The sequence below is a fragment of the Lipomyces tetrasporus genome (genome assembly GCF_029532465.1).
Source record: "Lipomyces tetrasporus strain NRRL Y-64009 chromosome Unknown POJ06scaffold_14, whole genome shotgun sequence".
NCBI classification, from domain to species: domain Eukaryota; kingdom Fungi; phylum Ascomycota; class Lipomycetes; order Lipomycetales; family Lipomycetaceae; genus Lipomyces; species Lipomyces tetrasporus.
The window spans coordinates 20,429-45,736 of NW_026611609.1; the positions used below are offsets into that span (position 1 = coordinate 20,429).

Sequence of the window (25,308 nt, forward strand, 5' to 3'; positions counted from 1 at the left end):
GGCGCAAAAATTCGGTGTTGCGCGCTACGGTATCTGCGAATACGCCATGGCTGCGATCTCAAACGGTATCGCGGCGTACCAACCCAGAGCATTTTTGATGGATTACCTCTACGCAGCCGCTGGCGTCAGAAAGGGGTGGCTCTGAACGAGTTGCAATTCAATAATGTCGCAATCCACCAATTCGTCCAGGAAGGCCAAAATGGACCTACCCACCAGCCGTCGAAGTCGATTCGGTAGGTAGCGTAAAGTCGGTGACTGAGCTCCAACCAATATTACAATCAAACGGTCAAACCTCGCTATAACGATACTAAATCCCCGATATAGCGATAAAATCTGGTGCCGTAATTCAAAAAATTGGTGAAAAATCAGTTCGTTATAACGATTGCCTTCCTAAAGAAATTTAGTACCTCGGTATTACGATCAAGCATTGATGCCCAGATTACATCGGCTTAACGAGAGTTGACTCTTACTGATCATACTGGCTTCTTTTGCTAGTTATTCGTGTCACGTGTACCTTCCCAAGGTCCGCCAGTGGAGGTTGCCGGCCACGGACCCATCATACCAAGCCGCTCTTCCCTTGTGTCTGCCAACCCTGGGTCGGCAGGTAATCAAATAACAAACGTCGTCACCATTTGGCAAGATTAAGTCCCTGCGCCACTGAGAGATAACAAACGAGCTTCTATAAACGAAATTAAGTGACTAGGGCTAGAATGACGATGCAAGTGACGTCAATGACATGATTATATTTAGGGATCATATCAAAACTGTCACTGAAAGTTTCATAACAATGATAATATCAAAAATGTCATCGCATGTCGTACCTAGCCTACTGCCATGACTTCTTTAAGATTCGACAATCATGGAATACCTTCAAAGTGGCCCACGTTTTTTTGGGCTAAGAAATTTAAAAGCCGGCTATGCCTTTTTGGATTAGTGCAACATTGGCAGAAGTACTGGATTGGCTCGGCGGTCAGCTTCCAAGACCAAACTCTAGACATTATTAGGAACGAAACTAACTACGTATTTTATCTTTCATCACAAATTTAACATTCAATCTGCCAAGTAGTACGGATTGCTTGACTGATGCCTGATGCCAACCGTGCTTCCCTGGTCCTCTCTTCTGGACTGACATTTTCTAGGAGATCCTCCTCTAGCCCAGAATACCAAGTTCTCAGGTCCTCCAATATTTCCTTGCAAGTTAATGCTCGTCACCCTGGAAATATATTCATTGGTAACAGATTCAATTACTTCGAAGCCAAATTCTTCGAACATGAAGGCGTAAGTCTCCCAGTGGTCAGATGTTAGGATCCCATAATGCAAATCTGCCAAAATTATGCAACTACTGTTGAGAATTGTTGTTTGAGTACAGTGGGGATTGATGACAGGATCGTAGCGGCGGAGTCCAAGAACTCCATGTTCAAATTGTATTTGGTGTCCATTGAGGCACACCAATGATGTTTATAGGGAGAAGGTTTAGGGAGCTAAATTGACGTCAGGCACCCTCAGTGCCCTTCCTCCTACAGTGTCCAGTGACGTGGTCACTAGATAAAAGTAGCTTACCAGAAAGATGATGGTAAGTATGCCTGCTCAGTGCGCATAGACAAACAGGCGTTCTAACAGGTGAAAGGCAAGCCTAACAGTTCACTGAATTTATTGGGATCAGTGAACCACAATAGATTTAGTGAGTGTCCCGGAACAATCACTGCCTCTTTATCCCGGTTATCAAAGTACGCGAAGTGGGCTTATCGGCCATTTTGGTGGGGTTTGACAACCCACACACAGCAGCAACAAACTCAGGATCCAATTCACACGAGAAGGCCGTGACCTTCTGGTTTTTCTCGGAGTTGTTCTTGATAGTAGCAACGTTGGCTTTCTGTTGCATACCTTGTACCTGCCGAAGCTGGTACTTCTTGATGCGACAGTCTTTTGCTTCATGGTATCTCTGGCCGCAGTGCGTACACTGAAGACCTTTCTTAGCCAACCTCTGGTTCTTTCGTCCCTGGAATTTCTTCCATTTGTTTGAAGAAGATTTTTGATGATTGTGTGACTCCTGGCTAACTGACACATTGTAGGCTGCATCAGTTGAACCTTCCGTCAAGGCCTCGCGCTGAAGTCGGAAATGGGTAAGAGCCTTAAAGACGTCACCCACCGGCATATTCGGATTGGAGAGAAGGGAAGGAAGTGCATCACTGTAGAAGGAGGTCAGTGAGCGGAGAAAGACCTCGACAAACATGGGCTCGTCGACAGTTTGTCCGGCCACATTCAACTGATCTCTGATGTGAGACAGTTGTTGAAAATGTGCTTCGAGGGTCATGTCCATTCCCATCTTGGTCGAGTATAGCTTGCACATTAATCTAGGCTTTGATGCCGCCCAGATCATGGCAAACTGGTCCTCTAGCGCTCGCCAAACATCACTAGCCTTAGTCGCTGTGAGATGGATCTTCTGGTATGCACTCTCCATGTTGATTAACAAGCATGAGAGTGCATTGTTGTTCTTCTTCAGCTTTTCTTCAGAGAGATTAGCAACTGTCTCCGTATATTCCAGAGCTTCAGCTAGTTGGAAAGCACGAAGATGGAGGAGCACGCTTTGCTTCCAGGAGAGGTAATTGTCCTCTCCCTTCAGCTTGGGAAAATCTCCGTAATAGCCAGACTTAGAGAAGAGAACTTGATTTGTTGTTGCCATATCGCCAGGGCTCATAACCTGAAAAAAATTGATAGCGCGATAGTGTAAGGCACAGTGAAAGGTAAGTTCGACTAGAACTTATTTGAAAGGGGTTGTTGGATATCAGTAGTTATGATTGCTTGATCAACTAACTATCTTATCCAAGGTAATTATGATCTATATATATACTGTGTAACGTATGATTTGTGTCTAATCCTCAACAAGAAGTGATTCTTCACATGAGGTTACTCTAAATTTCTCATGTGAAAATAGTCTACTCAACTTAGGTAAAATCCCTCAGACTATTCTTCTTTTAGGAGGATCAGCTCATATGTCATACGTAATTGTGAGACAATCTCATAAGAAAATTGCTCATGTGTCATACGACAACCCTTGATGAAGTAACGCGAGCAGGACTATAACGTCAAGTTTCTCGTTGGGTACGGGCTATTATCCTTAGTAACGATAATACCTTTGATCGTACCTGAGTGACGTGTGCATAAGCAATATTTAGCTTTGGTGGCTGAGCTCATAAGACCACTTCCGCACTTCGCACTCTTACTATCAACTCTCATGACGTGTCCTCCTCCTTTTAGTATTACTCCATATACCTTAGCATGAACTTTATAGCTTACACATTTTACTTAGCTTATTCTGAAGTTATAGTTGCTTTTTCAACATACCTGTTACACTGAGAAACTAAATCACATACATCATAAAAATAGCAGCTTAACAAATCAATATAATAGTGTAATATAGACATATACATGTTTTGTGTTCTTTTATGTTCCTTTCTCTTGTTTTTGTACCCAAACCAGGGTCCCTTCTAAAATGTGATTCTATGTTACCTGAATTCTCAAATTCTTTAAGCTCGCAGTCCCATCTCTCGTGCGAAACGACTAAACTTCGGGCCACCCAGGGGCTTGGTCAGGATGTCTGCAATCATTGCATCGGTTGATTTGTAAGTAATCTTCAAGAATTTCATCGACTTCGTATTCCAAGACACCTTCCACGGTAATCGGCGGAAGCGGGGCGGCCTCTGGTCGAGGGAGATCGGAATCCACAAAAGGTTTGAGTAACGAGACGTGGAATACGTTGTGGATTGATGAAGATCAACCGATATCTCACAGGGCATACCAGTTTACTGTAGCTTGTGGTTGAGGGGGAGTGTTGAGAATCAACCTTCCAGCTACAGTAGACAGCTCGAAGAGTCACACGTCTACAGCTGACAAATCCTGACAGATACTGACAAATGATTTGTCAGAAGCATCTACGATAGAATATACTATAGGTGCATAGTGCACACTAGAATATTCCAGATGCGGGGGTTGAGATGACGTGTTAAATCACGCTATCCTGATTACGTAATATGATTCTACAGTATTCTACTGTTCATGCCTTAGTAATCAGGCACAGTCTCAACTATATAAGTAGATAGTCAATCCCTTGAGACTGGACATAGATTGTACATTTCAATCATCCAGAGACTCACCAACCCCTTCTCTAGTTCACACTTCCACTTGCGCATTCACATTTTCAACAGTGGATGTGCATCGTGGACGGGAGTGATAATCGATATGCCTGTTGGCCAATGCGCGCGGTGATGGGAAACGGACCAATATACCGGGCGCTTAGTCGGCGTGACGCATCTTTCAGTTTCAAATTTCGAGTCGATAAGAGAACTTGATCGCCAACTTCGAATGTTTTTGGAGTTCGTCTGCGATTATAGTAGCGGCCATGGTCTTCCTGAGCTAACTTCATGGATGACTGTAATCGGCATGGATACGAGCAAGCTCGATATGGCGGTCTGTAACGGGTACTGTCGCGGTGCCGGAGGGAAGATCGAAGCTGAAAGTCGGATGGTAACCGAGCGAAGCATAGAACGGGGTCATTTCGGTGGTGGCACTGCGACTATTGTTGTAGACGAATTCTGCGATAGGTAAAAGGTCGACCCAATCATCCTGTTGTCGATTCGTATAAACGCGCAAGTACTGCTCTAAGGTCTGGTTCACGCGTTCTGTCTGTCCATCTGTTTGAGGATGAAACGCAGTCGAAAAGCGAGCCTTGATCTTGAGACCGCTGAGGAAAGAACGCCAGAAACTAGCAATAATTTGCGCCCCTCTGTCGGAGATGATCTCTTGGGGAGCACCGTGAAGGGAAAAGATATGTCGGATGAAGATATCCGCCAAGCCTGGAGCGTCCAAAGTCTTTTGCGTTGGCAGAAAATGAGCCATTTTCGTGAACCGATCAACCACGACCAGGATTGAATCGTACTGGTCAGTCGGGGGTAAGTCGGTAATTAGATCCATTGTGATAGAGAGCCAAGGACGTTCCGGAACGGCAAGTGACTGAAGGGTCCCATAGGGTAGTCGCCGAGGCACCTTAGCGCGTTGACAAGTTGCACAGGAGTGCACAAATCGATTGACAAAGGCCCGCATGCTTGGCCAGTAGTAGTTGCGCCGTACCAGGTCGTAGGTGCGTAGCCGCCCAGGGTGTCCAGCTACCTCAGTATCGTGGTGTTGTGTCAATAGGTCTGTTTTGAGTTGTTCGTCGTTGGGAATCCAAAGCCGTTCATTTCGGTAAAGTAAACCATTAACTAGCGTGTAGCCACTAAGATCTTCGGTCTGGTCGTTTCTCTCGATTGCGTCGATTAGCTGCATAATTTCCGGGTCGTTCTGTATAGCAGCGCGAGTGCGCGTTTCGATTTCGAGATCATGAGTTGCCATCAATTGAACGGGGCTAAGCATCATTGCGGTACGAACGACGTAGGGCTGTTGAATTAAGATTCCAACGTCGCTGTCGGCTGTGTCGTCCTCTTGTCGGGATAGTGCATCTGCACGGCCATTCTGTGAACCTTTTCGGAACACCAAGGTGAAGGCGAAGTTACCGAGTGTCTCGGACCAGCGAAGCTGTCGTTTGGAAAGGAGACGTCGTGTGGTGAAATATTCAAGGTTCTTATGATCCGTATATATCGTTAGGTTAGGGTCAGGGTTATTTGTGGATAAGTCTATGACCACGTCCCATCTCACCAATGTTCACAAGCTGAAGATTGCAGACGAAAGTGCGATGTTCAACACCATTCGATCGTACAAGATCAGGCCCCATCTCGCAATTGTGTGGGATGACTTAGTTGAGGAAGAACTTGGTCAATCCGACGACACATACTCTGGACCGAGACCTTTGCGTTAGACGCGTTTAGGCCTGGCCAGGCTGCGATCGATGGGATTTCTGTCCTCGACGGGTACAAATGCGTACTCTGCGAGAGTGTGCTCAAACACAGGTGTGTCCGGTCCAAGGACGCCATGCGGACACACTACGAGAGAAATCACGACGATCAAGTCGTTGAGTTTTGTCCTGTGCGCGTCCAGGCTTTTTATGGTCGCTCCTCGGTCAACCAGCAGTTGAGATATGTCCATGTCACCGAGAATGACGCTATCGTGACTCGGACCAACCCGGATGATTTCGAAACCTTGGGAATTCCAGCGAACGTTCACAGTGTTCCAGCTTCCCACGCCGCCATAACGGACAAGCCAGATCTGAATCAGTTTGGAATTTATTTTCTCGCGTACAAGTTACTTGGTTGGACCTTGCTGAACTTGGGCCGCTAGTTTTCTAGCCGGCGTTGGGGGTTCTGGTCCACTGACTGTCGGTCCAGGAAGTATCGCAGATTGTTTCAGCCAGAGAGAGCGTGGAAAGGTGATGGCAATTTGGACATTGCCGATTTTAATCGGACCTAGCATCGGTCCGATCGCAGGAGGATACCTATCTGATGCTCTAGGCTGGAGGTGGGATTTTTGGTTCTTATGCATAGTAGTAAGTATGCCGGTGATTTGACCTCTGTGCTTTGACCACTTTTAACCAGAAACTCGTTCATGTAGACTGGTGTGGTTTACATTTTGAGTCTCATCATCCAACGAGAAACATATCCTCCGGCCATATTAAAAAGGAGGGTCCAAAAGTTACGCAAATCAATGCCTAATGAGAAGTTCGAATCAGGCTTAAAATCAACAAAATCTCCGGCGAACTTATTCTTCACGTCGATACTTCGGCCAACAAAATTGCTATTGTTTTCACCGATCGTGCTTGGACTGTCCATCTACACCGCCATCGCCTATGGTATTTTATATCTTCTATTCACAACAATGACGGTTGTATTCGAACAGCAGTATGGCATCAGTTCAAACAACGTCGGCTTAACCTACCTAGGCATTGGCGCCGGCCAATTCCTTGGCCTCATATTTTTCGGTGCGGCCTCGGATTTGATAGTAAAAAAAATGTCCAAAGACGGTGAGATGAAACCGGAATACCGCCTCGTGCCTGTGCTCGTCGGTGGTTCGTTGTTACCGATTGGTTTGCTATGGTATGGGTGGACTGCCGAGTACAAAGTTTTCTGGTTCGCTCCAATCATAGGCATGGCGTTCATAGGAATGGGAATGATAACGATCTTTGTGCCAGTAAGTACATATCTCGTCGACGCTTTCACAATCTATGCCGCAAGCGCGACGGCCGCAAATATTGTTTTCAGGAGTCTTGGAGGTGCGTTTCTCTCCTTATGTGGTCTGAAGCTGGAAAATGCGTTAGGGGTGGGATGGAGTAGTAGCTTGCTTGCATTTGTGGCGCTTGCATTAATTCCGGTTGTTTGTTTCTTTATTAAATATGGCGAGAAGATTAGGACTCATCCTAGATTTCAATTGGATCTATAATGAAATTGTAAAATAGTGTCTAATACAGCAAACCATCGATTAGAACATATTAATTCGGCTATCAATTTCAGCTCTTTCTTTCTTCCTCTCTCTTTTGTTTCTGTGTGGGTAAACTATATGTTCGGTGTAGGATGTTTCTTCATGCCCTCGTTCCTAGGTATTGATTGTTCTCATGTGTACGTGTGGTGACAAGGCATAAAGTAATCATCTCCGAAGAGTGTCGCGCCTTCTGAAATTCAGTGAGTAGCCGGTTACGCGCATGCGTTAATGCAGGTGGCTTACGGTCTAATGCCAAAGTATGCGCTATCAACCAGTTGGTAGAAACATAGTTTCGAGCGATACGGACCCAGCCATATCGAGCGTTCCATCGCGAGCACTATCCACCTTTACGTCAGTATTAGATTACGTAGGGAAATGTAAAGCACCGAGGGCAAGACGTCGGCATGGTCACAGACATAAATTAGCGGTCTGTTGCTGTCTTGATTTTGTGGGTTTCTAGATCCATTCCTTACGCGTGACACGTTCCTCTTTCCCATTACCAGCCATCCATCGCCCATTCAGAGAGTAATAACAGATTCGAGCAACGAATAGAGATGTCTTCAGAGATTTCAGCTCGTTTGAAGAAGTCCGTGGAGAATTCCAAATGTGAGTATCGAAGGCTAGGCAACAGTGGTTTGAGAGTGTCGGTACCTATCTTTGGCTGTATGAGCTTTGGTGATCCGAAGACCATGTCCATGTCATGGACTGTTGGCGAAGAAGAGGTAAAGGCCTGATGATAGTAGTCTGTATTGTTACTCGCTAACAACAACGTTAGGCACTCCCACTCCTCAAGGCAGCCTATGACCGAGGTCTCAATACTTGGGATACGGCTAATTGCTACTGTAACGGAGCTTCTGAGGTAATTGTTGGTAAAGCCCTTAAGACGTACTCTATTCCTCGCAAGAAGGTTGTCATCATCACGAAGTGCTTCTGGGCCGTTGGAGAACCGGGTACTATTCTTCATAATGTTGTTTCTTCCTGCAGTGTTGATTGACTAATAACATTCATAGAGACACTGCACTGGTACATGAGGGACATGGAGAAATCTAAGGACTATCAGAACCAGTTTGGCTTATCCCGCACCGCGATCTTCAATCAAGTTGAGGCATCTCTTAAGCGACTAGACACGGACTATATCGACCTGTTACAGATCCACCGCTTCGACTCAACTACTCCAATTGAAGAAACAATGAAGGCCCTACACGACCTTGTCCAATCGGGAAAGGTCCGTTATATCGGTGCGAGCAGCATGTGGGCAACACAATTTGCTGGCATGCAGTTCTGTGCTGAATTCAATGGCTGGACGAAGTTCATTAGTATGCAAAATCAATACAACTTACTGTATCGCGAAGAAGAGCGAGAGATGATCCGGTTCTGCAACGATACTGGTGTTGGTTTGATACCTTGAGGTCACGTGGCGAGACCACCATCAGAATTTGGCTCAACACCGAGAAGCGAGTTGGAGAAGCAGACCCCGCGATCTACTGGGATAGGAGAACCAGATCTGACCATCATAAAGCGGGTCGTTGAGATTGGGGAAAAGCGCGGCTGGCCGATGGCTCACGTCGCTCTTGCCTGGATCAACAGGCGCGTCACGAGCCCCATTATCGGCTTCAGCAGAGTTGAAAGACTGGAAAAGCAATTACAGCGAGGGGGAAGTTATTGAGTGACGAGGAAGAGTAATATCTAGAGGAACTTTACCAACCAAAGGCAGTTCTGGTTCCGGAGACTCTTTAAGCATCCTGCCGGCTACCGCCTACCGACCGGTGCAAACACTGTCCCTGTGCTGCGGCCGAAAGTGGGCTCAGCTACGCCTAGGCCTTCTCTCATTGGCTCGCTGCACACGAAGTTTTTCCGCCTCCTTCTCTTCTTTTTTTTGTCTCCTTATCGAATCTCTTGTAGACTCCTACTCGTCAGAAACATACAGCCTTGAGCCATGACATTAGGATTAGATACTTATTTTACACTACCGGCCCAATAGGGTCGCCTTATTGACTGGTAATACCGGACCACTGAAATCGACTTATTGGATGTTAAATTTTGTACACCTATTATCAATAATTAAGCGATCTAAATGGTGTCTAAATGATTTTCTTGTACACAACGCTCCCAAGCCTACAAGTACTACGAGGAATGTTATATGGTGCATTAAGACTATAGTTTTGTTAATGAATCATTATTGTGTGTTTCAATACGGCTAGAAGACATCCTTCTTTGGTGGCGATTACATCTATTTATATTTGAAATCCCACAATCGAAGCCCTGAAACCAGGATTCTAGAGAGTCAGAGACCATATCCAATGAATACCGGCTACGAATATAGGCTACCTTTTCCACAATTGTTGATGTCTGCTAATTTGACGCGTCGCGTCGCGACGTCGCTTGCATTTCGATTCTTCTTTAGGCAGAAGAACTGCTAAATTAAGCTCTAAAGCTTAGCCTAATTAGAAGGTAGGGTAACACTTTTCCGTTGTCCCATAGTTAAGGCCCAATGTACCGGCAAATGTCATTACAGCACAATTTTCTCAATTTGCAAAACTATGAAATAAATACCGGACGGGTTATGTATCACGATAATCTAACCCTATTTTAATTTCAGTCTGATATTCTTAAAGGGGGTGCCCTTATTATGTTTTGGTTGTTGCCGGGTACAGTTCCGGGACTAAGGATGCACCATACCTTAAGGGAGTCAGTACCCACCAAAGTAGTACCAGCGATCACGTTCGAGTTTTTCTATTTAACGAAATAAAATAAGCGACAATTTTGAGATGACGCTGTTACAAACAGTTCGATATATATTTCGAGGTGATAGATGATGATGTAGTGTTGTGGATAGAATTGCTCTTGGGTGGATGCACCGTAGCTGTTTTAACTGAAAAAGCAGCCTGGTTTGGGAACGCCAAGGGCCAACGCGGAAAAGGCAAGTCTTGTAATAATGAAACGTCGTACATGTTCATGTCATCTTACCATGCTCTTAAGAGGGTGTAATTATCCTGTAATTTTATATCTGGTTTGAATATGATAATCTGGAATATAGCTTAGAGATACGTAGACGTCTACGTCTTCCAGGTTGGTGACTCGCTTCATGACGTGACGTCAGCACAATTTCACGGTAGGCCGTCATCATTAGTGTAGGTCTCAATAGACGATACGTTCATGTATCGAGCGTTCGAAATCGTTGGATCATCGGGTGTGCCGAAGTTCATCGTTCCGCCGCCTGTGGAAAACAACGCCATACTGCCCGAGGAGCAACCCTTTGAGGCTGTGGAATTGAAAGGAAACGCAGGACATTTGAGAATCTGAACTCACTCAGGCAAAGATAATCCGGATAATGAAATCCCGTGTCACCTTTGCTATATGTTCGAACTGACAATTTCAGTAGCCTGTTCAAGTTGCCTAGGAAATTGCCATATACTCACATCAAGTACAGACGTCGAGGGAGTCGGCACTCCACCGCAGGAATGACAGTGTTGGACCACTGCGGCACCCGCACGGAGGCCGAGACATAAACAGAAAAAAATTAGCCAGACACTAGTGCCAGATTTCATTGTGCCCAAGGTAAAATTTTGTTCGCGGAGAGTCATGAAGGGGTACATTGAGGATTGTGCCCTCTACATATACTGGTGGAATCTCTATGATGACGTAAATGCAACGTCCCCGCAGTTCGCAAGCGGCTGGAAAATCCCGGAGCACTGGAACTGGACCTTGACATCATAGTAACTGAATAGTAAGATGCTCCAACAAACCACGCTTTCCGATAACAGATTAGACACCTCCACATTATTCTTGCCGATTGCTTTCGCCTTGCGCACGGCATCCGAGGTCGTAGCTAAATTGCACGTGGTTCTGAGCGGAGCTGTGGGATGGGTAGCGCCGCAGCGGCGCGACTGACCGGCTTAAGATTTTCTGCATAATCTGTACGTAAATAGGCACGTGTACCAAGACCGTTGATAGTGGCGCATACGCGATTGTGTGAGATTGAGTTGAGAAACTGCTTTGTTTGATGCAGCCACTCGTTTCCTGTTTACTGCACATTCAATTCACTTAGCCAAAGTGAAACAGAGCCGGCGTACACTGGGTGGGTTGAATTTATCTTAAGTTCGTTTTAATTTTTATCGGCCTGCAATTGTTAGTGAACGTAATAAGAGGCTTTGGGTTCGTGTTTTGGCAAGGCACGACCGAATAAGCACAACTTTGCGAGGATGCCGTACGTTACAACGCCTTGTCAGCATCTGTGATGATCACGCTGGGTGCTTCAGACGATACCCTCTGTTATGAATATTAGGCTCGTGATCATGAGTAAGAGTGTAGTATCTCTCCGTTGCGGTAAGATCCAAGCGTACTCATTTGTCTGCTCGCTGCTGATGAAGCACACGCAATCCTCACCGTGCGCAAGATATTGTCTACTGTAGCAATGTTGACTCATGGCAACCGAAATTTGTTGATGTTATAGGTGGAATCCATAACCACAATTCGGCGATACAGACGTGCCTTTTGAACATCATGAGGCTTGCAAAATAACATATTTCTCAAGGGTGTTGTCCATTGCCACTTTAACGCGATGTATGCATCCTCCGGAGCGCAATGTCTGGACGAATTTTGCGGTTGACGTCCCTTACGTCATAGTATAATCATATGGCCGATTGTAGTCATTACCCAGCAAGTACAGACTCTTGGCTGACCACCAATTTACTCAAATTTGGTGATGTCCTTGGGACTTCAAGGTTAGGGAAGCCATACGGCTAAACTCTGATACCTCCCATCAAAGGGGACAACAGGCACCCGCCCAACCCAATCGCCATAACACAGAAGGATTATTTTGTGCCCAAATGTAAAAGCGTGTATTCCATACATTGGGTGACTTCCCGTAAACTTTTTCGTGCGACCAGACTATCAAATTCATAGATCTGGCAGTTACGTAAGCACGGTTTTCAAGGTAAATTCTGTGATTTTGTGAGTTTGGTTGTGTGAATCTGGTAAATCTCGTGCTACGGGAAGGCACCCATTATAACGCCGTACATAGCAACTTGTTAAGCGCCAGAGAACACAGAAATGATTGACACTCATCAGTCTCAGGGCAAATCATCACCACAACGCCACATCTGCAGCCTTGCATTATTCTTATTTTTGTTTCATTTTTTTTTACGTGAGTTAAATCGAGAGTGTTTGACAGATTTAGGCGTTCGACTCCGCAGCTTCTGACAAATCACCCCACTCTGTTAGTAGTGCCCCACCAGTCCGCCCGAAACACCCAGGCTGGTTAGCTCCCCCGACAATTAGGAAATTAAATTAAATTGATAATATTATTATTCGAAACCGCAGATTTTTCTTATTCGGACCTACAAAACACGCGGCATTCCCGGTCCCAAATAACACATCTGGGGCTCTCCAAGCCGAGACTACGGATCCGGTTAGCTGGCGGTACCCAAAAAGCGTAGAAAAGTCATTTTAATGTCTCTGCCTGGACTTAGCAGGCCTCAGTTCAGGTGTGCCTGCTGCACCGGTACTGAACAGTGTAAGGGCTAGTCACCACGCGCAGGTCAGCAGACACTGACAACCGAAGAAGGCGCAGCAGCGCAGGTCCGCCAAAAGGAACATGGAATTAGAGCGGAGTTATAGCCGGAAAGCCGTCCAGCTCCCGAAGAAACAGGTCGCCGGTTATTGTATAAATTAGGGATAATTCCCAAGTAGTGAGAGAAATCAAGAGGTAACACATTCTCTATCGGAACCATCTCCCTCAGCTTAAAAATGACACCCACCAACTATCGCGCCAACGAAGAACTTCTAGACTTCTCCGATTCAGAAGTCAGAACAGCTCCCTCGTAGCACAGGAATGTACCCCAGCTTGCAGAATGTCATTGTCAGCAGGATCGTCGGCGAAACCAATCGCATCGCAAGCGGAATATTTGAAGCTTTCGACCTCTATCTCATGCGCCCTACAACCTCGACGTATTCTGCAGGTCCCTGACACGAGTTGAGTCTTATAACAATACTTGCACTAACATCGTTCGTATTCTAAAAACAACTGAACTCCGGTATCCCTGTGGCATTATTCTGCGGTTTCGAGGCACCTTCCGCGTGACCACCTCCCACCTCCTCCAGCGCCCAAGCAATACAAACATGCCAGTCAGGGGGAAGAGCCTGCCTAACGGCATCGACCGTTTGTTCACCCCATCCTTCCAACCAAATATGTCCTCTCAACCAATGCAAGACGACTGCATAGTGCGCTAGAATGGCGAGAGCCAGAGGCTCGGCAAGACGCACCATTATCAGCAACTCCGAATCTATCAGGATGGGAAAAAGTGCTATCGTCTTCTGGACGCTGTGGCCAGAGAGTGCGAGCAAGAAGCTATGCCGAACTAGTCTTATGGCGTCGATGCATGCTTGTCTCTGCGCAGTTGTCCCTATTGTCGTGTTGGTGCGTTGTGAGAGTTGGGATAAAGCATCTTCTAGCTCTGGTGGAAGGTTCTGTATGGATTTGACTGACTGCGGTGTCTTTAATGAGCCCAGAAGGGTCTGATCCAGCCAACGGCTACCGAGATTGGCAATAACGCTTGTACCGCGGATAAGGGTCAGGATCTCGTTTATCTTCGCCAGTGGGCTCAGCTGAGATGGGAAGATTCGATGGATTCCGAAAGAGTAGAGCGCGACGATGTATGAGAAGACGAAAAGTGCGTTGATTTGATATTCGGTAATGTTGGAGAGATGTGGACGACATAGTGCGAGAGCTATGTCATAGTGTTCGACAGCAATTTCGATGCTTTCGCGTTGCCGATAAGGCTGCGACAATGCTATATGTAGAGAGCTCAAGCCAAGAAGACCGTGAAGAAGGAACTCGTGCTCAAATGTTAGTTGTGGGACGAAGGCTCGCCAGATCCAAAGTCCGTTCTCGGTATTGAGGGTAAGTCCGGCGAGTGATTGGCAGGTGAAGAGAACATAGTGATTCATTAGCTTGAAACGGCGACGCTCTGCGGCTGTGAAGTTCATCTCCACAAGGACTTTGTTGCGGCTAATACATGCTTCGTTGTCAAATTCTTGCTTCTCGTGCGTTTTGGCCGACGTGGGAATATGTGAAGATGTCTTGGCATCCACTTTATCTCCATTCTGAGCAAGCTTCGAATGAGAAGCAGTGATAATAACGAGAGAGCAGTTCTGGACGAGAAAAGAACATTCTGTTCCGGTTCTAGCACATCTGCTACAAGATGGCTTCTCCTCATCGCACTACAGTCCCGAAGATCAGCTTAATGAGGCTTGAGAGCAGCGAAAACAGGTAGGCGCACCTTGGCTCTCTTCTTTTTGCACTGCAAGCATCCATGCCGGCTTTTGGTATGTGACCGTCGAGTAGACACAACTTGCATGCTAGAAATAATGATACGGGAGCAGTGGTGAGACCATTAAGCTCTTAGAGACAGACCCTGGCGGGTGGTCGAGCGCAATCCTCGATCTTCGAAATGCAACAACTGTGACATTCTTTTCTCGACAACTCCCCTACAGGTCTTACTGCACCCTCGTGTCCTCGTCAGCGAAGGTTGACAATAACCCTTAACCTATGTACAAGATGAACCCCACTAACAATTCGTATTTTCGCACTAATCCACATGCAGTAATTAATACGTCCCAGTACTCTGACGGCCTAACTGACGGTCCGATCCATGTCATCGAATTTCTAACGCATTCCCTTGAATCCGGATGATCTGCTGCCCAAGGCATCTCAAAAGGGAAACAAATACGCGACCTAGGATGGTCTTAGACAAGTCCTGGACTGGCCGATTTGATGAAACGCGGTCTGGCACTACTATTACTATTATATATAAAGACCCATCCAACACCCTGTTTTCCAAGGACAAGCCAAAGCACTTTTTCTCTGGACTTGAATTTTATCTCAGCCTTCTGGTTGGACCTGGACCCCTCCAACTCCTCGACGGCATAGCAAGGAACTAAAGCCCAAATCGATTTCGGGAGCAGCGCGTCCATCCACATCTCGTTAACCCGTCAATCGTCGGAGCTATCCGCAAGCCTTCTCTTCCACGTTCATGAATGATGGAACCCGAGAGGACTTCGATGGCCCTGGATGGGGTGCGCGAGGCGCCCCTGGAAGACACGTCGGATTCCTCGCAGACTGCCCCCGTGCGGGATCAAGGGGACGCCGACAAGAGCACCACTGGCCCTGCCGTCGCCAAAGTCGGAGAGTATGAGCATGTGTTTCCCACTGGCTTCAAGCTCGCCTCTATCCTGGCAGGCGTCACCGTATCCTATTATCTTCTTTTCCTCGACCTGGCCATCATTTCCACCGCGACGCCGGCCATCACGTCCGAATTTGACTCGCTGACGGATATCGGTTGGTACGCCGGCGCATACCAGCTTGCCAGCGCAGCGTTTCAGCCGTTGAGCGGCAAGATCTACAGATACTTCCACCTGAAGGCAGGTGAATCTGGGCTTCCTGTACCAGAATCCTGGCGCTTCGCTTGGGCTAACTCTCGCGCAGTGGTCCTTCCTCGCCTTCTTCTTCGTCTTTGAGCTCGGGTCGGCCCTGTGCGGCGCGGCACAGTCGTCGTCTATGTTTATCGTGGGCCGCGCCATCGCCGGTCTGGGGTCCTCGGGCCTGTTTACCGGCTCCATCACCACCGTCGCCAACGTCCTCCCGCTACAGAGACGGCCGCTGATTATGGGAATCAACATGGGTATTGGCCAGCTGGGCCTTGCGTGTGGCCCTATTATCGGAGGTGCTTTCACCTCGAATGTCTCGTGGCGGTGGTGCTTCTACATCAACCTTCCCCTTGGTGCTGTCGTTGCCACCTGCCTCTTCTTCAATGACGTGCCAGAGGCGGCAGTCAAGCCCCACTGGCGCAACGTTCTCGGCACGGCCATCAAGTCGCTGGACCTCAGTGGATTTGCGCTTATTAGCCCTGCCGCTATTATGTTTTTGTTAGCCCTCGAGTACGGCGGGAACCAGTACGCCTGGGACAGCTCGGTCGTAATTGGCCTGCTCGTCGGGGCCGCTGTTACGTTTGTGCTTTTCTTAGCGTGGGAATACCGCCAGGGCGACGGTGCTATGATACCGTTTGCTATGCTGAGGAGCCGTGTTATCCGTGCGGCGGCTATGACGCAGTTTTTCAGCCTGGGCAGCACTCTTGTGGCCGACTTTTACCTTGCTATTTTCTTTCAGGCAATTCATAATGACTCGCCTCTGATGAGTGGCGTGCATATGCTTCCGACAACGCTCGGCTTGGTCCTGTTTACTGTGGTTACAGGCGCCATGACCCAAGTCACTGGCTACTATCTTCCCTGGGTTCTTGCGGGCAGTTGCCTCTCAACCACTGGATACGGACTCATGTCGACGCTGAGTCCCACGACCTCTACCGCGCGCTGGATCGGCTACCAGGTCGTCTACGGCGTTGGCAGCGGTACAGGAACCTCGGGTGTAAGTTGCTTCGCCTTGTCATTTTCATGTCCTGCTTGTCCAGACCTAACCTACCTCGTCATCTCTAGCCATACATCGCCATCCAAAACCTCGTCCCCCTAGAACAGATCCCCACAGCCATGGCCATCGTCATCTTCACTCAAAACCTGGGCGGCGCCACCTGGGTCGTCGTCGCCAACGCCATCTTCAACAACAGCCTCCGGAAGCAGCTGTCGCAGCGTGCTTCTAGCTTCGGCCTCGACCCAGACGTTATTGTCGACAGCGGCGCCCGCTCCGTGCGCAACCTGGGCCTGTCCGCCTCCCAGCTGGCCGCCGTGCTGGAATCCTACGGCACCAGTATTGATCATGCCATGTATCTCGGCATTGCTGTGGCCGCCAGCATGTTACTCTTTGCTTGGGACTTGGGCTTCGAGAATATTCTGGAGATCAAAAGGCTCAAGGAACTTACCAGTGACAATAACAAGAAAGGAGCGGAGCCAGCGCCGGAGGGACAGGCTGCAGAGAAGGGGGGAGTCTAAAGTGCGTGGCCTAGGGGCGGTGGTAGCCCGGCTGGTACATGTACTCGTTGTTGGACTTTGGCTATGTCGTTGTTTAGGTTTCCCCTCCATGTAAGGGTTAGATATCATTAATCTGTTAGGAGCATAGATGAGGCTAAGGAGCTACCTTCAACACTGTATGTAGGTTCTGATAGGCCGTTAATGGCCAAAATCGACACTCTGGACATAAAGCACGAATTAGAATAGAGATGCGAGCAGGGACCGACAATTGTAGATTCCTTACCTATTGCTACAGTGTCGACAGGGTCATCTGAAGCCATGGCATCTTTGTTGAGAGTGCAAGTTGAAGCACACCCACAAAAAGAACATCATCCATCGTGACATGAAGCCGGATGATGTCCTCTGTGACCAAGCGCCTGGTGCCCAACTTCTACGTGGCAGACTTAGGGCTAACCCTGTTGAAAATTGAGGGTGTGGTCGTGCTGACTAAGTGTCGGTGGTGACCTTACGTCACGCTAGTTAATTGCATCGACGACAGCCGAGTTTTCACTGTGACCGGTTGCTGACACTCATTTTTCGGTTCTCAGGTGCCTAACAAACGCCTATATGCGGCGTTACAATGTATGCAATATACGGGTTCCATTTTGGCGCAAAATAATCCTTTTTGTGTAGTGGCGATTGGGAGGTGTACCAGTTGTCCCCTTATGCGAGACCATTGAGAATATTCAATCTTCCATAGTTACGCTTCCAAAGCATTAGTGACCGTCTATTATCAATTAGTGACCAAGACTAAACTCCCAACCGGACATCACCAAAAAGTCTTAGTTAGGAATTTTCGTATGGAGAGTAGAATACACTCAGTGTGATCCTTGACGTACTTTGATAACCGGGATAAAGAGGCAGTGGTTGTTCCGGGACACTCACTAAATTTATTGTGAATCACTGATACCAATAAATTCAGCGAACTTTTAGGCTTGCCTTTTACCTGTTAGAACACCTGTTTGTCTACGCGCGCTGAGCAGGCATACTTACAGTTTTCTTTCTGGTAGTGAGTGGTACACCAGTCTCAGAGCACTGGGCATTTTATTTCAAGCTCACTAAGCAACTATTTTATCTAGTGACAACGTCACTAGACGCTGCAGGGTTAGTGATACAATCGCTAAACAGAGGTCTTAGTAGACGCTAAGCATAAAGTAAAAGAGGAAGGGTACTCAGGGCGCCTGACGTCGATGTATGCGCCATAGAGTTATTCATAGAGAGTGATTCCAGCAGTACAGCTATTTTGTTTAGTTAGCTTCCTAAACCTTCTCCCTACAAACATCATCAGTGTGCCGTCATGGACACTGAGTATAATCTAAATATGGAGTTCTTAGACTCCGCTTCTACTGTCCTGTCATCAATCCCTGCAGTACTTAAACAACAAACCCGATAGATATGGTGATACCACATGTGTCTAGGACCAGAGATCCGACAACGACCAGTCGCAGCAAGCCAGCCAGCGGCGACCATACAGTACCGCGTTCCCAATTCTTATGAGAGGAACTTGGATGAGATGAGCTTCGGATGAGGTGACCTTGGGTGAGATTCCATGAGCTGTGCGCTGATTTCTCCTATATGCCGTTCCATCTTTTTTTCCAGACAGTTTTTGGCATTTTGTGATGTGAATGGGTTGGCTTCGTGTCTGGACTGAATGTAATTATATTTATCACGCAGCGTGTAACACACAAAAGAGATACCGATACAGGCTATTACTAGTGGCCGATTAAACGACACTTTCCCCGTATACAGTATACAGCCCCAATCTATGGATGTCCTCGAACTAAGGCAACGACACAACGATCTTCTTGGCCGACACCCCCTTCTGATTGAGATCCAAGGCCTCGTTGATCTTATCCAGCCCCCGTCCCACAACCTGCGGTTCCGGCGCCGGCACAAACCGCTTCTCAGCCAGCGCCGGCCCCAAAAAGTCCAGATAGACATGAGACACGCAGCTCTCGGGATCAACCAGCCCAACAATCAGGATAAACTTAACCTCGACACCCGTCAGCATCTTGTTCACGGCATTCTTGCCCATCATGGTCATCATGCCGCTCATCATTCTGTACGGGCCGAGAAAGCCCTTGATCGACTCGGGGTTCCTCCGCGCGCTGCCGGCCAGGGCGATGAACTTCCTCGTCGGCAGCTCGGGCGTCTTGGACAGGCGCTTCGTCATGACGGTGGCGCAGACCTGGTCGGCGTTGGCGCCTACGGTGTAGGCGCCGACCAGCTCGCGGCCCTCGAGGGCGCGCACTAGGTCCGCCACCAGCGTCTTACTGTTGTAGTCGAAGACGTGGGAGGCGCCGAGGCCCTTAACGTAGGCAAAGTTCTTAGGCGACGACGTCGATAGGACCTCGTAGCCGGCTGAGGCGGCGAGCTGGACGGCGCAGCTGCCGACGCTGGAGGCGCCGCCCGTGACGATGATGGCGCGGGGGTATTTCTTCCCTGGTTGCGGGTTAGGCGGCGGCGGCACCTGCGGCATATCGAGGCCCAGATAGTCCTTGTGGAAGAGGCCGTACGCCGCTGTGCCAATGCCGAGCCCAAGGACGGCGGCCTGCTCGTCGGTGACGTGGTCGGGTATCGGGGCGACCATGTGCTGGCGCATAACGGTGTAAAGCTGGAAGGCACCTTCGGCGGCGTTGTTAGACTCCTTTGCGGCGGACACAGCGCTGCCCGCCACCCTGTCGCCGACCTTGAAGCGCGTCACGTCGGGGCCGACCTCGACGACGGTGCCGGCCACGTCGACTCCTAGCACCATAGGGTACTTGAGATGGGAGGCGATCATGGCACTCTGATACTGCAGCACCCAGTCAAAAGGGTTGATGCCGACTGCGCCGTTCTTGACGACTATTTGACCGGGGCCGGGGGGTGTGTATGGTGCATCGCCGACTCTGAGCGGCACCACCTTCTTGGCGGGAATCCACGCCGCTTGGTTTTTGGGAGTCATCCTGTAAAAGACGGACAGAATACTTGAAAAAGGTGTCAGATGAATTGCAAAAGGTCGCAACAAGTGGACTAAGGCCTTGATATGCAAATGGACCTAGGTACGCAATTGAAGCATCAAAGCTAATAAATAAAGAGGGGCGGCTGGCGGACTTCGGACTCCGTCTTGAAGGTGCTCTTTGTTTGGCCCCCAAAGCGGACAGATTCATACCCGACACGGGTAGATTGATGTTCCGAACTCAGTTTCTTCGGCTTGGATGGCCATGGTTCATGCGTGACATAACCCGATACCGGCCCAAGCGATAACACAGCTCCGATGCGGATATCGTCGATTGAGGGCTATGTATGAATCTGTCCGTTTTGGGGCCAAACAAAGAGCACCTTTGAGACGGAATCCAAAGTCCGCCAGCCGCCCCTCTTTATCAGCTTTGGTGCTACTTAGATACTTAGCGGACTTCTCGTACTCTCGACACAAGGATACAATATCCGAACGGTCATTCACGATGGACGTGACCAGAGCCTCAAACAGACATTAACCCTTAACCTATGTACAAGATGAACCCCACTAACAATTCGTATTTTTTTTCGCACTAATCCACATGCGGTAATTAATACGTCCCAGTACTCTGACGGCCTAACTGACGGTCCGATCCATGTCATCGACTTTCTAATGCATTCCCTTGAATCCGGATGATCTGCTGCCCAAGGCATCTCAAAAGGGAAACAAATACGCGACCTAGGATGGTCTTAGACAAGTCCTGGACTGGCCGATTTGGTGAAACGCGGGCTGGCACTACAATTACTATTACTTATATGTGAAGACCCATCCAACACCCTGTTTTCCAAGGACAAGCCAAAGCACTTTTTCTCTGGACTTGAATTTTATCTCAGGAATCACTCCTCCCAGTCATGGTGTCGCTCACTCTCACCCGTGCTGCCAACTCCGGTCTCGTCGGCGGGACATCTGGAATCTGTGAATACACTTTACGCGCCCTCGTCAGCACGCACGGTGACTCCGGACCAGGTCTGCGCATCTACATCGTTGGCCGCAACGCTGAACCTTTAACCGGAGATTCAGGGGTCTGCAGCAGTGGGTGAATGGGTGAACGCGTATAGTTAAGCGCCGCATGGGTTGAGGCGGAGAGCCAAAATGCTGCAGGGGTCTGGCTGCAGGGTCGGCCACCATACAAATGAGTGGGTGAATGGGTGAATTTTACAGTTTTTTGTCCTCCGCATTCAGCCCGTCATTCACCCACTTGTTTTGGGGCCAGAACCACGGAGACCAAAAACATCACCGAAACTCGTATTTAAAAAAATTAGTGGGTTAGAAAGAGAAAAATAAGGCGGTTCGGATGGTTAAATTTTATTGCAAATACATTAGGTTCTACACGCAAAAGCACGGCAGAAAGGGTTGGCGGACGGGCGACCGGGGAAGGATGGGGTTAGGGCGAGGGCTAGGGCATGGTCCAGAGACGGCGCGACGAACAAGCAACAGAGGACGATGACACGCCACAGCCAAGGTGAAGAAGCGCACGGGCAAGCCCGCGATCCCAGACCACAAACCACACTCGAAACAAACTGTCAAAGCCACGCACTTGCGGTCAAGAAACACCTAAACTTACACTTACCCACCAGGCCACAAAACACACTCGAAAGAAACGTCAAAGCCACGGTCCATGGCCCGCACTGGCAAATTTCATACAAGTTGCTCACATCCACCTGGTGTCAGGACCACGGCGCCGCCGCTCCTGAGTGCCCTGACGTCTTGGGACCCTGGCTGCGCCACCGCCCCAGACCCAATGCTTCTATTTTCGTTTCGCACGTAATAATGTTTCTATTTTTGATTTCGCAGTTTTCGTTTCTATTCTTGGCTTCGCAGCCCGACGTCCATATAAACTGACGTGATAACCTCTTTGTGTAACGGCGCGGGACTAGGCGGGACTGGACTAAGACAAGACGAGACTAGACGGGACTGGACTGGACAAGATCGTAGACAAGAATGTATTCCTTACAATACAAGACTTCTTGCTTGACCTGACAGCGAGGACAAACCCCTCCATTTATATTCTGTCAGGCGCCTACTGGATTATGTACACGCAAAGAACACGCAACAAACCAAGACAACAAACCAAGACAACAAACCAACAAGCAAACGACCAACAAAAGAACACGCAACACAACGAAGGCCCACAGCCAACAAACGAAAACCCCAACACCAACGTATTGCCGATCCTCCGCGCAGCCCCAGCCGCACGAGCCGCTCATTGGCGTTCCTGACATGACTCCCCTCCTAGGGCCAAACCTCCGGGTTGGCTTACGTGCGGAGACGTGGACGACGGGGATTGGCGGCATGGAACTGGTCCACCAAGTCCGGAGCGTGCTCTAGATCCGTTGCCGGTTGCCACGTTGGGTCATGGTAACCTACCCATTTCACGAGATACTGGAGCCGACGGCGACGCAGGCGGGAATCCAAGATACTCTCCACTTCATACTCCTGTTGCTCGTCAATGATCACGGGAGGCGGAGGCGGAACAACTTGGCCTGCGATCGGAGGTTGGGGCGAGACTGGTTCCAGGAGCGATACATGAAAAACCGGATAAATGCGCATACTTGGAGGAAGCTCCAGACGATATGCGTGACGGCCTATTTGCTGCAATATTTTAAATTTCCCCAGGCGACGGTAGTCGAGCTTCTCGGACGGGCGGGTGGTACGAATATTGCGCCGCGATAACCAGACGTAGTCGCCCGGCTTGAACACAGGGGCGGGCGTGTGACGGCGGTTGTAGAAGTCCTCGTGCACAGCTTGGGCGTATATAATCTCCGCTCTAAGGTGCTCGTGAAGTTGCTGGAGGCGTCTAACAAAGATTGCCGTGCGATCCGGAGCGATGGGGGCGTTAGCGGGTAACTGGAGCTTGAGATCAAGGCGTGGGTGATAACCGAAGTTGAAGTAAAAGGGCGAAACACCCGTTGCAGCAGATTGGTGGTTGTTGTAGGCGAACTCAGCGATAGGCAGCCAGGAAACCCAATCATCCTGTTTATAATTGACATAGGCACGAAGATATGCTTCCAGGATACTGTTAGTACGCTCGGTCTGTCCGTCAGACTGCGGGTGAAAGGCAGTGCTGAATCGTGGCTCGATTTGCAAGAACTTGCATAACGCCCGGGTCCATTGCGACGCGAATGTTGTTCCACGATCTGAGACAATACTGTTGGGAAGGCCATGCAGGCGCCAAACGTTCTTCAGATAGAGTTCTGCTACGCCTTCCGATGTAACGTCCTCGCGAGACTGGTCATGATTGAGATCAGAGTCTCAGGGTTAGGGTCAGGGTCTCCTCGTTCACCGTCCATACCTCCACTCATAGTCATTTTTCACATAATTTTGCATGAAACTTCCCAAGGAATTGAGGGAATAGAGATAAGTCCTCGCCTGTGAATTTATCCGGGTCAGGGAGCTTGGGGCGAGGGCGCTTGACATCCGCTCGGTCGGCCTGAGCCGGAAGTGTGCCCTGACTTTCATTTAAGCTTTGTCCCTGAGCAAAAAGGCTGGCCATGTGGTCTAGACGTTGCCCTTGCTGTTGGATGAGTTGCAACATTTGCTGCTGCTGACTGTTAACCGTGTCGTGCTGTACCTGTAAGAACCTTTGTAGCCACGGGGGCAGGTTGTCGTTTGTTGAAGTGATTGTCGAAGTGTTCGCGGGCTCAGACATCTCTCCGTTGTCGGAGTAGAAGTTGTCAGATGCGCTGTCGGATGTGGGTGTGCGGTAATCCACCATGTAGGTGCCAATGTCCGGTCCAATAAACTGTGAGATGATGAACGAGTTCTAATGTAGAGGGCGTAACGCTTTTATTTCTACAAGAGAGAAATGTACAAAAAGAACTCGTTGAGGAAAAGAAGAAAAAGGAAAAGAAAGAGGAAAAGGACAACAAAAGAAGAAAAGTAAAACTGACGGCGGACGGACGACTGCGGTCCGCGAGGGCGCAGCCGAGCCACGGCCGGGCGTAGCCCGCGACATAACAGGTCATTCTAAACAATGCACCAAACTTTAGCGTTCCTAAGGATAGGGCGTGCCATCCTTATGCACCGCGATTTCACCGCACTCAGTTGGAAACCAAGAAAGATCGTCGTCTGGATAGTAGGACAAGTCTCCAGGCACTCTCGATCCAATGACCAGGTAACGGACCACCGCGTCACTCCGATTGATCATGAGATGCGCGTTCCGATCCTGTGCCTTAAAGCCGATGCACATGCCGGTTGACAGCTTGCATTCGCCATTGTTCGCGACCAAGGTCGGTTCGCCTGCCAGTATGTAGATGAACTCGTCCTCGAGCGAGTGCCAATGCCTCAACCCTGACTGCGCGCCAGGGTCCAAAGTAATCAGATTGACTCCGAATTGGGTCAGGCCAAATTGGTCCCCCAATCGCCTAAACGCAGTGCTTGTCGCCAAGGAGGCGAACGGTTCAGGATATGGTGATCCGATTTCGGCAGGAGTTTCCATTGCCACGAGAGGTTTTCCGCTCTGCATTCTCCACCTATTTCTGGCCGTTCTCTTAGACCGATTTCAGAATGTATTACTATAAATTTACTTACGATGAGTAAGACTTTGTTAGGTAAGAACTGCTAGCGTGGCTAAGATATAGATGTTTAAAATTCGCTACTTTGTATGGAATTTCGACCGATCCGCTCGCTGGGACGATCCACTTGCTTGCCGATCACGTTATCAGGCTCAACATGATACGCGAGTTCAACATTCTCGTAGGAAGTCTCATGCACCCGCTAATCCCCTGGACGCATACCGAAACTTCTGCGCATTTGTAGCATAAATTGTCTGCTTTTTTGGTCAACGGAAGAGTGCTGGATCGTCATCAGAAACGTTCCAAGTAGAAAGAAGCAACACGGAGGCACTACAAGCGAACACGTGCCAATCAAGTCATTGACAATTGTCTAAGTACGTGTTCAGGCGTTTTACGGACTCTCAGAGGCTAGGGCTGTGTCGGATGCGGATATCC

The 25,308-nt window shown here is 48.8% G+C and overlaps 9 protein-coding genes across 9 annotated transcripts; 3 read left to right on the forward strand and 6 right to left on the reverse strand.

Annotated features, from left to right (window-relative positions):
• Positions 1 to 5,964: 5,964 nt before the first annotated feature.
• POJ06DRAFT_241565 (major facilitator superfamily domain-containing protein) lies at positions 5,965 to 7,365 on the forward strand (the record flags this gene model as incomplete). Its single annotated transcript, XM_056186143.1, has 3 exons — positions 5,965 to 6,227; positions 6,271 to 6,475; positions 6,541 to 7,365. 3 exons carry the CDS (start codon positions 5,965 to 5,967, stop codon positions 7,363 to 7,365), a joined length of 1,293 nt encoding a protein of 430 aa, XP_056039990.1.
• Positions 7,366 to 7,803: 438 nt separating this feature from the next.
• Positions 7,804 to 9,087, forward strand: POJ06DRAFT_297808 (Aldo/keto reductase; the record flags this gene model as incomplete). The annotated part of the gene is made up of 5 exons (XM_056190628.1): positions 7,804 to 8,126; positions 8,180 to 8,354; positions 8,415 to 8,798; positions 8,838 to 9,025; positions 9,064 to 9,087. Exons 1-5 carry the CDS (start codon positions 7,959 to 7,961, stop codon positions 9,085 to 9,087), a joined length of 939 nt encoding a protein of 312 aa, XP_056039991.1. The 5' UTR covers positions 7,804 to 7,958.
• Positions 9,088 to 9,923: 836 nt separating this feature from the next.
• Positions 9,924 to 10,988, reverse strand: POJ06DRAFT_263820 (uncharacterized protein; the record flags this gene model as incomplete). The annotated part of the gene is made up of 1 exon (XM_056188932.1): positions 9,924 to 10,988. The coding sequence occupies one exon, from the start codon at positions 10,986 to 10,988 to the stop codon at positions 10,758 to 10,760; it is 231 nt and encodes a 76-aa protein (XP_056039992.1). The 3' UTR covers positions 9,924 to 10,757.
• A 2,289-nt stretch (positions 10,989 to 13,277) lies between these two features.
• Positions 13,278 to 14,876, reverse strand: POJ06DRAFT_46991 (uncharacterized protein). The gene is made up of 2 exons (XM_056191089.1): positions 14,685 to 14,876; positions 13,278 to 14,625 (listed from the first exon to the last, which is right to left on the reverse strand). Exons 1-2 carry the CDS (start codon positions 14,760 to 14,762, stop codon positions 13,420 to 13,422), a joined length of 1,284 nt encoding a protein of 427 aa, XP_056039993.1. The 5' UTR covers positions 14,763 to 14,876; the 3' UTR covers positions 13,278 to 13,419.
• A 154-nt stretch (positions 14,877 to 15,030) lies between these two features.
• Positions 15,031 to 17,658, forward strand: POJ06DRAFT_263823 (efflux pump). Its single transcript, XM_056188933.1, has 3 exons — positions 15,031 to 15,825; positions 15,890 to 16,825; positions 16,894 to 17,658. The coding sequence occupies exons 1-3, from the start codon at positions 15,442 to 15,444 to the stop codon at positions 17,341 to 17,343; spliced, it is 1,770 nt and encodes a 589-aa protein (XP_056039994.1). The 5' UTR covers positions 15,031 to 15,441; the 3' UTR covers positions 17,344 to 17,658.
• A 1,347-nt stretch (positions 17,659 to 19,005) lies between these two features.
• POJ06DRAFT_279059 (GroES-like protein) lies at positions 19,006 to 20,393 on the reverse strand. The gene has a single exon (XM_056189780.1). It carries the CDS (start codon positions 20,303 to 20,305, stop codon positions 19,142 to 19,144), a length of 1,164 nt encoding a protein of 387 aa, XP_056039995.1. The 5' UTR covers positions 20,306 to 20,393; the 3' UTR covers positions 19,006 to 19,141.
• A 1,845-nt stretch (positions 20,394 to 22,238) lies between these two features.
• POJ06DRAFT_263828 (uncharacterized protein) lies at positions 22,239 to 22,580 on the reverse strand. The gene is given in 2 exon segments (XM_056188934.1): positions 22,239 to 22,433; positions 22,447 to 22,580. The coding sequence occupies 2 exon segments, from the start codon at positions 22,564 to 22,566 to the stop codon at positions 22,380 to 22,382; spliced, it is 174 nt and encodes a 57-aa protein (XP_056039996.1). The 5' UTR covers positions 22,567 to 22,580; the 3' UTR covers positions 22,239 to 22,379.
• Positions 22,581 to 23,663: 1,083 nt separating this feature from the next.
• On the reverse strand, positions 23,664 to 24,213 carry POJ06DRAFT_287312 (uncharacterized protein; the record flags this gene model as incomplete). The annotated part of the gene is made up of 1 exon (XM_056190256.1): positions 23,664 to 24,213. Exon 1 carries the CDS (start codon positions 24,072 to 24,074, stop codon positions 23,664 to 23,666), a length of 411 nt encoding a protein of 136 aa, XP_056039997.1. The 5' UTR covers positions 24,075 to 24,213.
• On the reverse strand, positions 24,181 to 25,302 carry POJ06DRAFT_263831 (cupin domain-containing protein). The gene is made up of 2 exons (XM_056188935.1): positions 24,890 to 25,302; positions 24,181 to 24,837 (listed from the first exon to the last, which is right to left on the reverse strand). The coding sequence occupies exon 2, from the start codon at positions 24,822 to 24,824 to the stop codon at positions 24,354 to 24,356; it is 471 nt and encodes a 156-aa protein (XP_056039998.1). The 5' UTR covers positions 24,825 to 24,837; positions 24,890 to 25,302; the 3' UTR covers positions 24,181 to 24,353.
• Between the last annotated feature and the right edge of the window lie 6 nt (positions 25,303 to 25,308).

Coding starts and splice junctions, on each gene's coding strand:
- POJ06DRAFT_263828 (XM_056188934.1), bottom strand. CDS start 22,566: ATGAGCGGCTCGTGCGGCTGGGGCTGCGCGGAGGATCGGCAATACGTT.
- POJ06DRAFT_263823 (XM_056188933.1), top strand. CDS start 15,442: ATGATGGAACCCGAGAGGACTTCGATGGCCCTGGATGGGGTGCGCGAG. Junction 15,826..15,889: donor ACAGATACTTCCACCTGAAG/GCAGGTGAATCT, acceptor ACTCTCGCGCAG/TGGTCCTTCCTCGCCTTCTT. Junction 16,826..16,893: donor GCGGTACAGGAACCTCGGGT/GTAAGTTGCTTC, acceptor CGTCATCTCTAG/CCATACATCGCCATCCAAAA.
- POJ06DRAFT_46991 (XM_056191089.1), bottom strand. CDS start 14,762: ATGCAAGTTGTGTCTACTCGACGGTCACATACCAAAAGCCGGCATGGA. Junction 14,626..14,684: donor GCAAAAAGAAGAGAGCCAAG/GTGCGCCTACCT, acceptor TCGGGACTGTAG/TGCGATGAGGAGAAGCCATC.
- POJ06DRAFT_279059 (XM_056189780.1), bottom strand. CDS start 20,305: ATGACTCCCAAAAACCAAGCGGCGTGGATTCCCGCCAAGAAGGTGGTG.
- POJ06DRAFT_263831 (XM_056188935.1), bottom strand. CDS start 24,824: ATGCAGAGCGGAAAACCTCTCGTGGCAATGGAAACTCCTGCCGAAATC.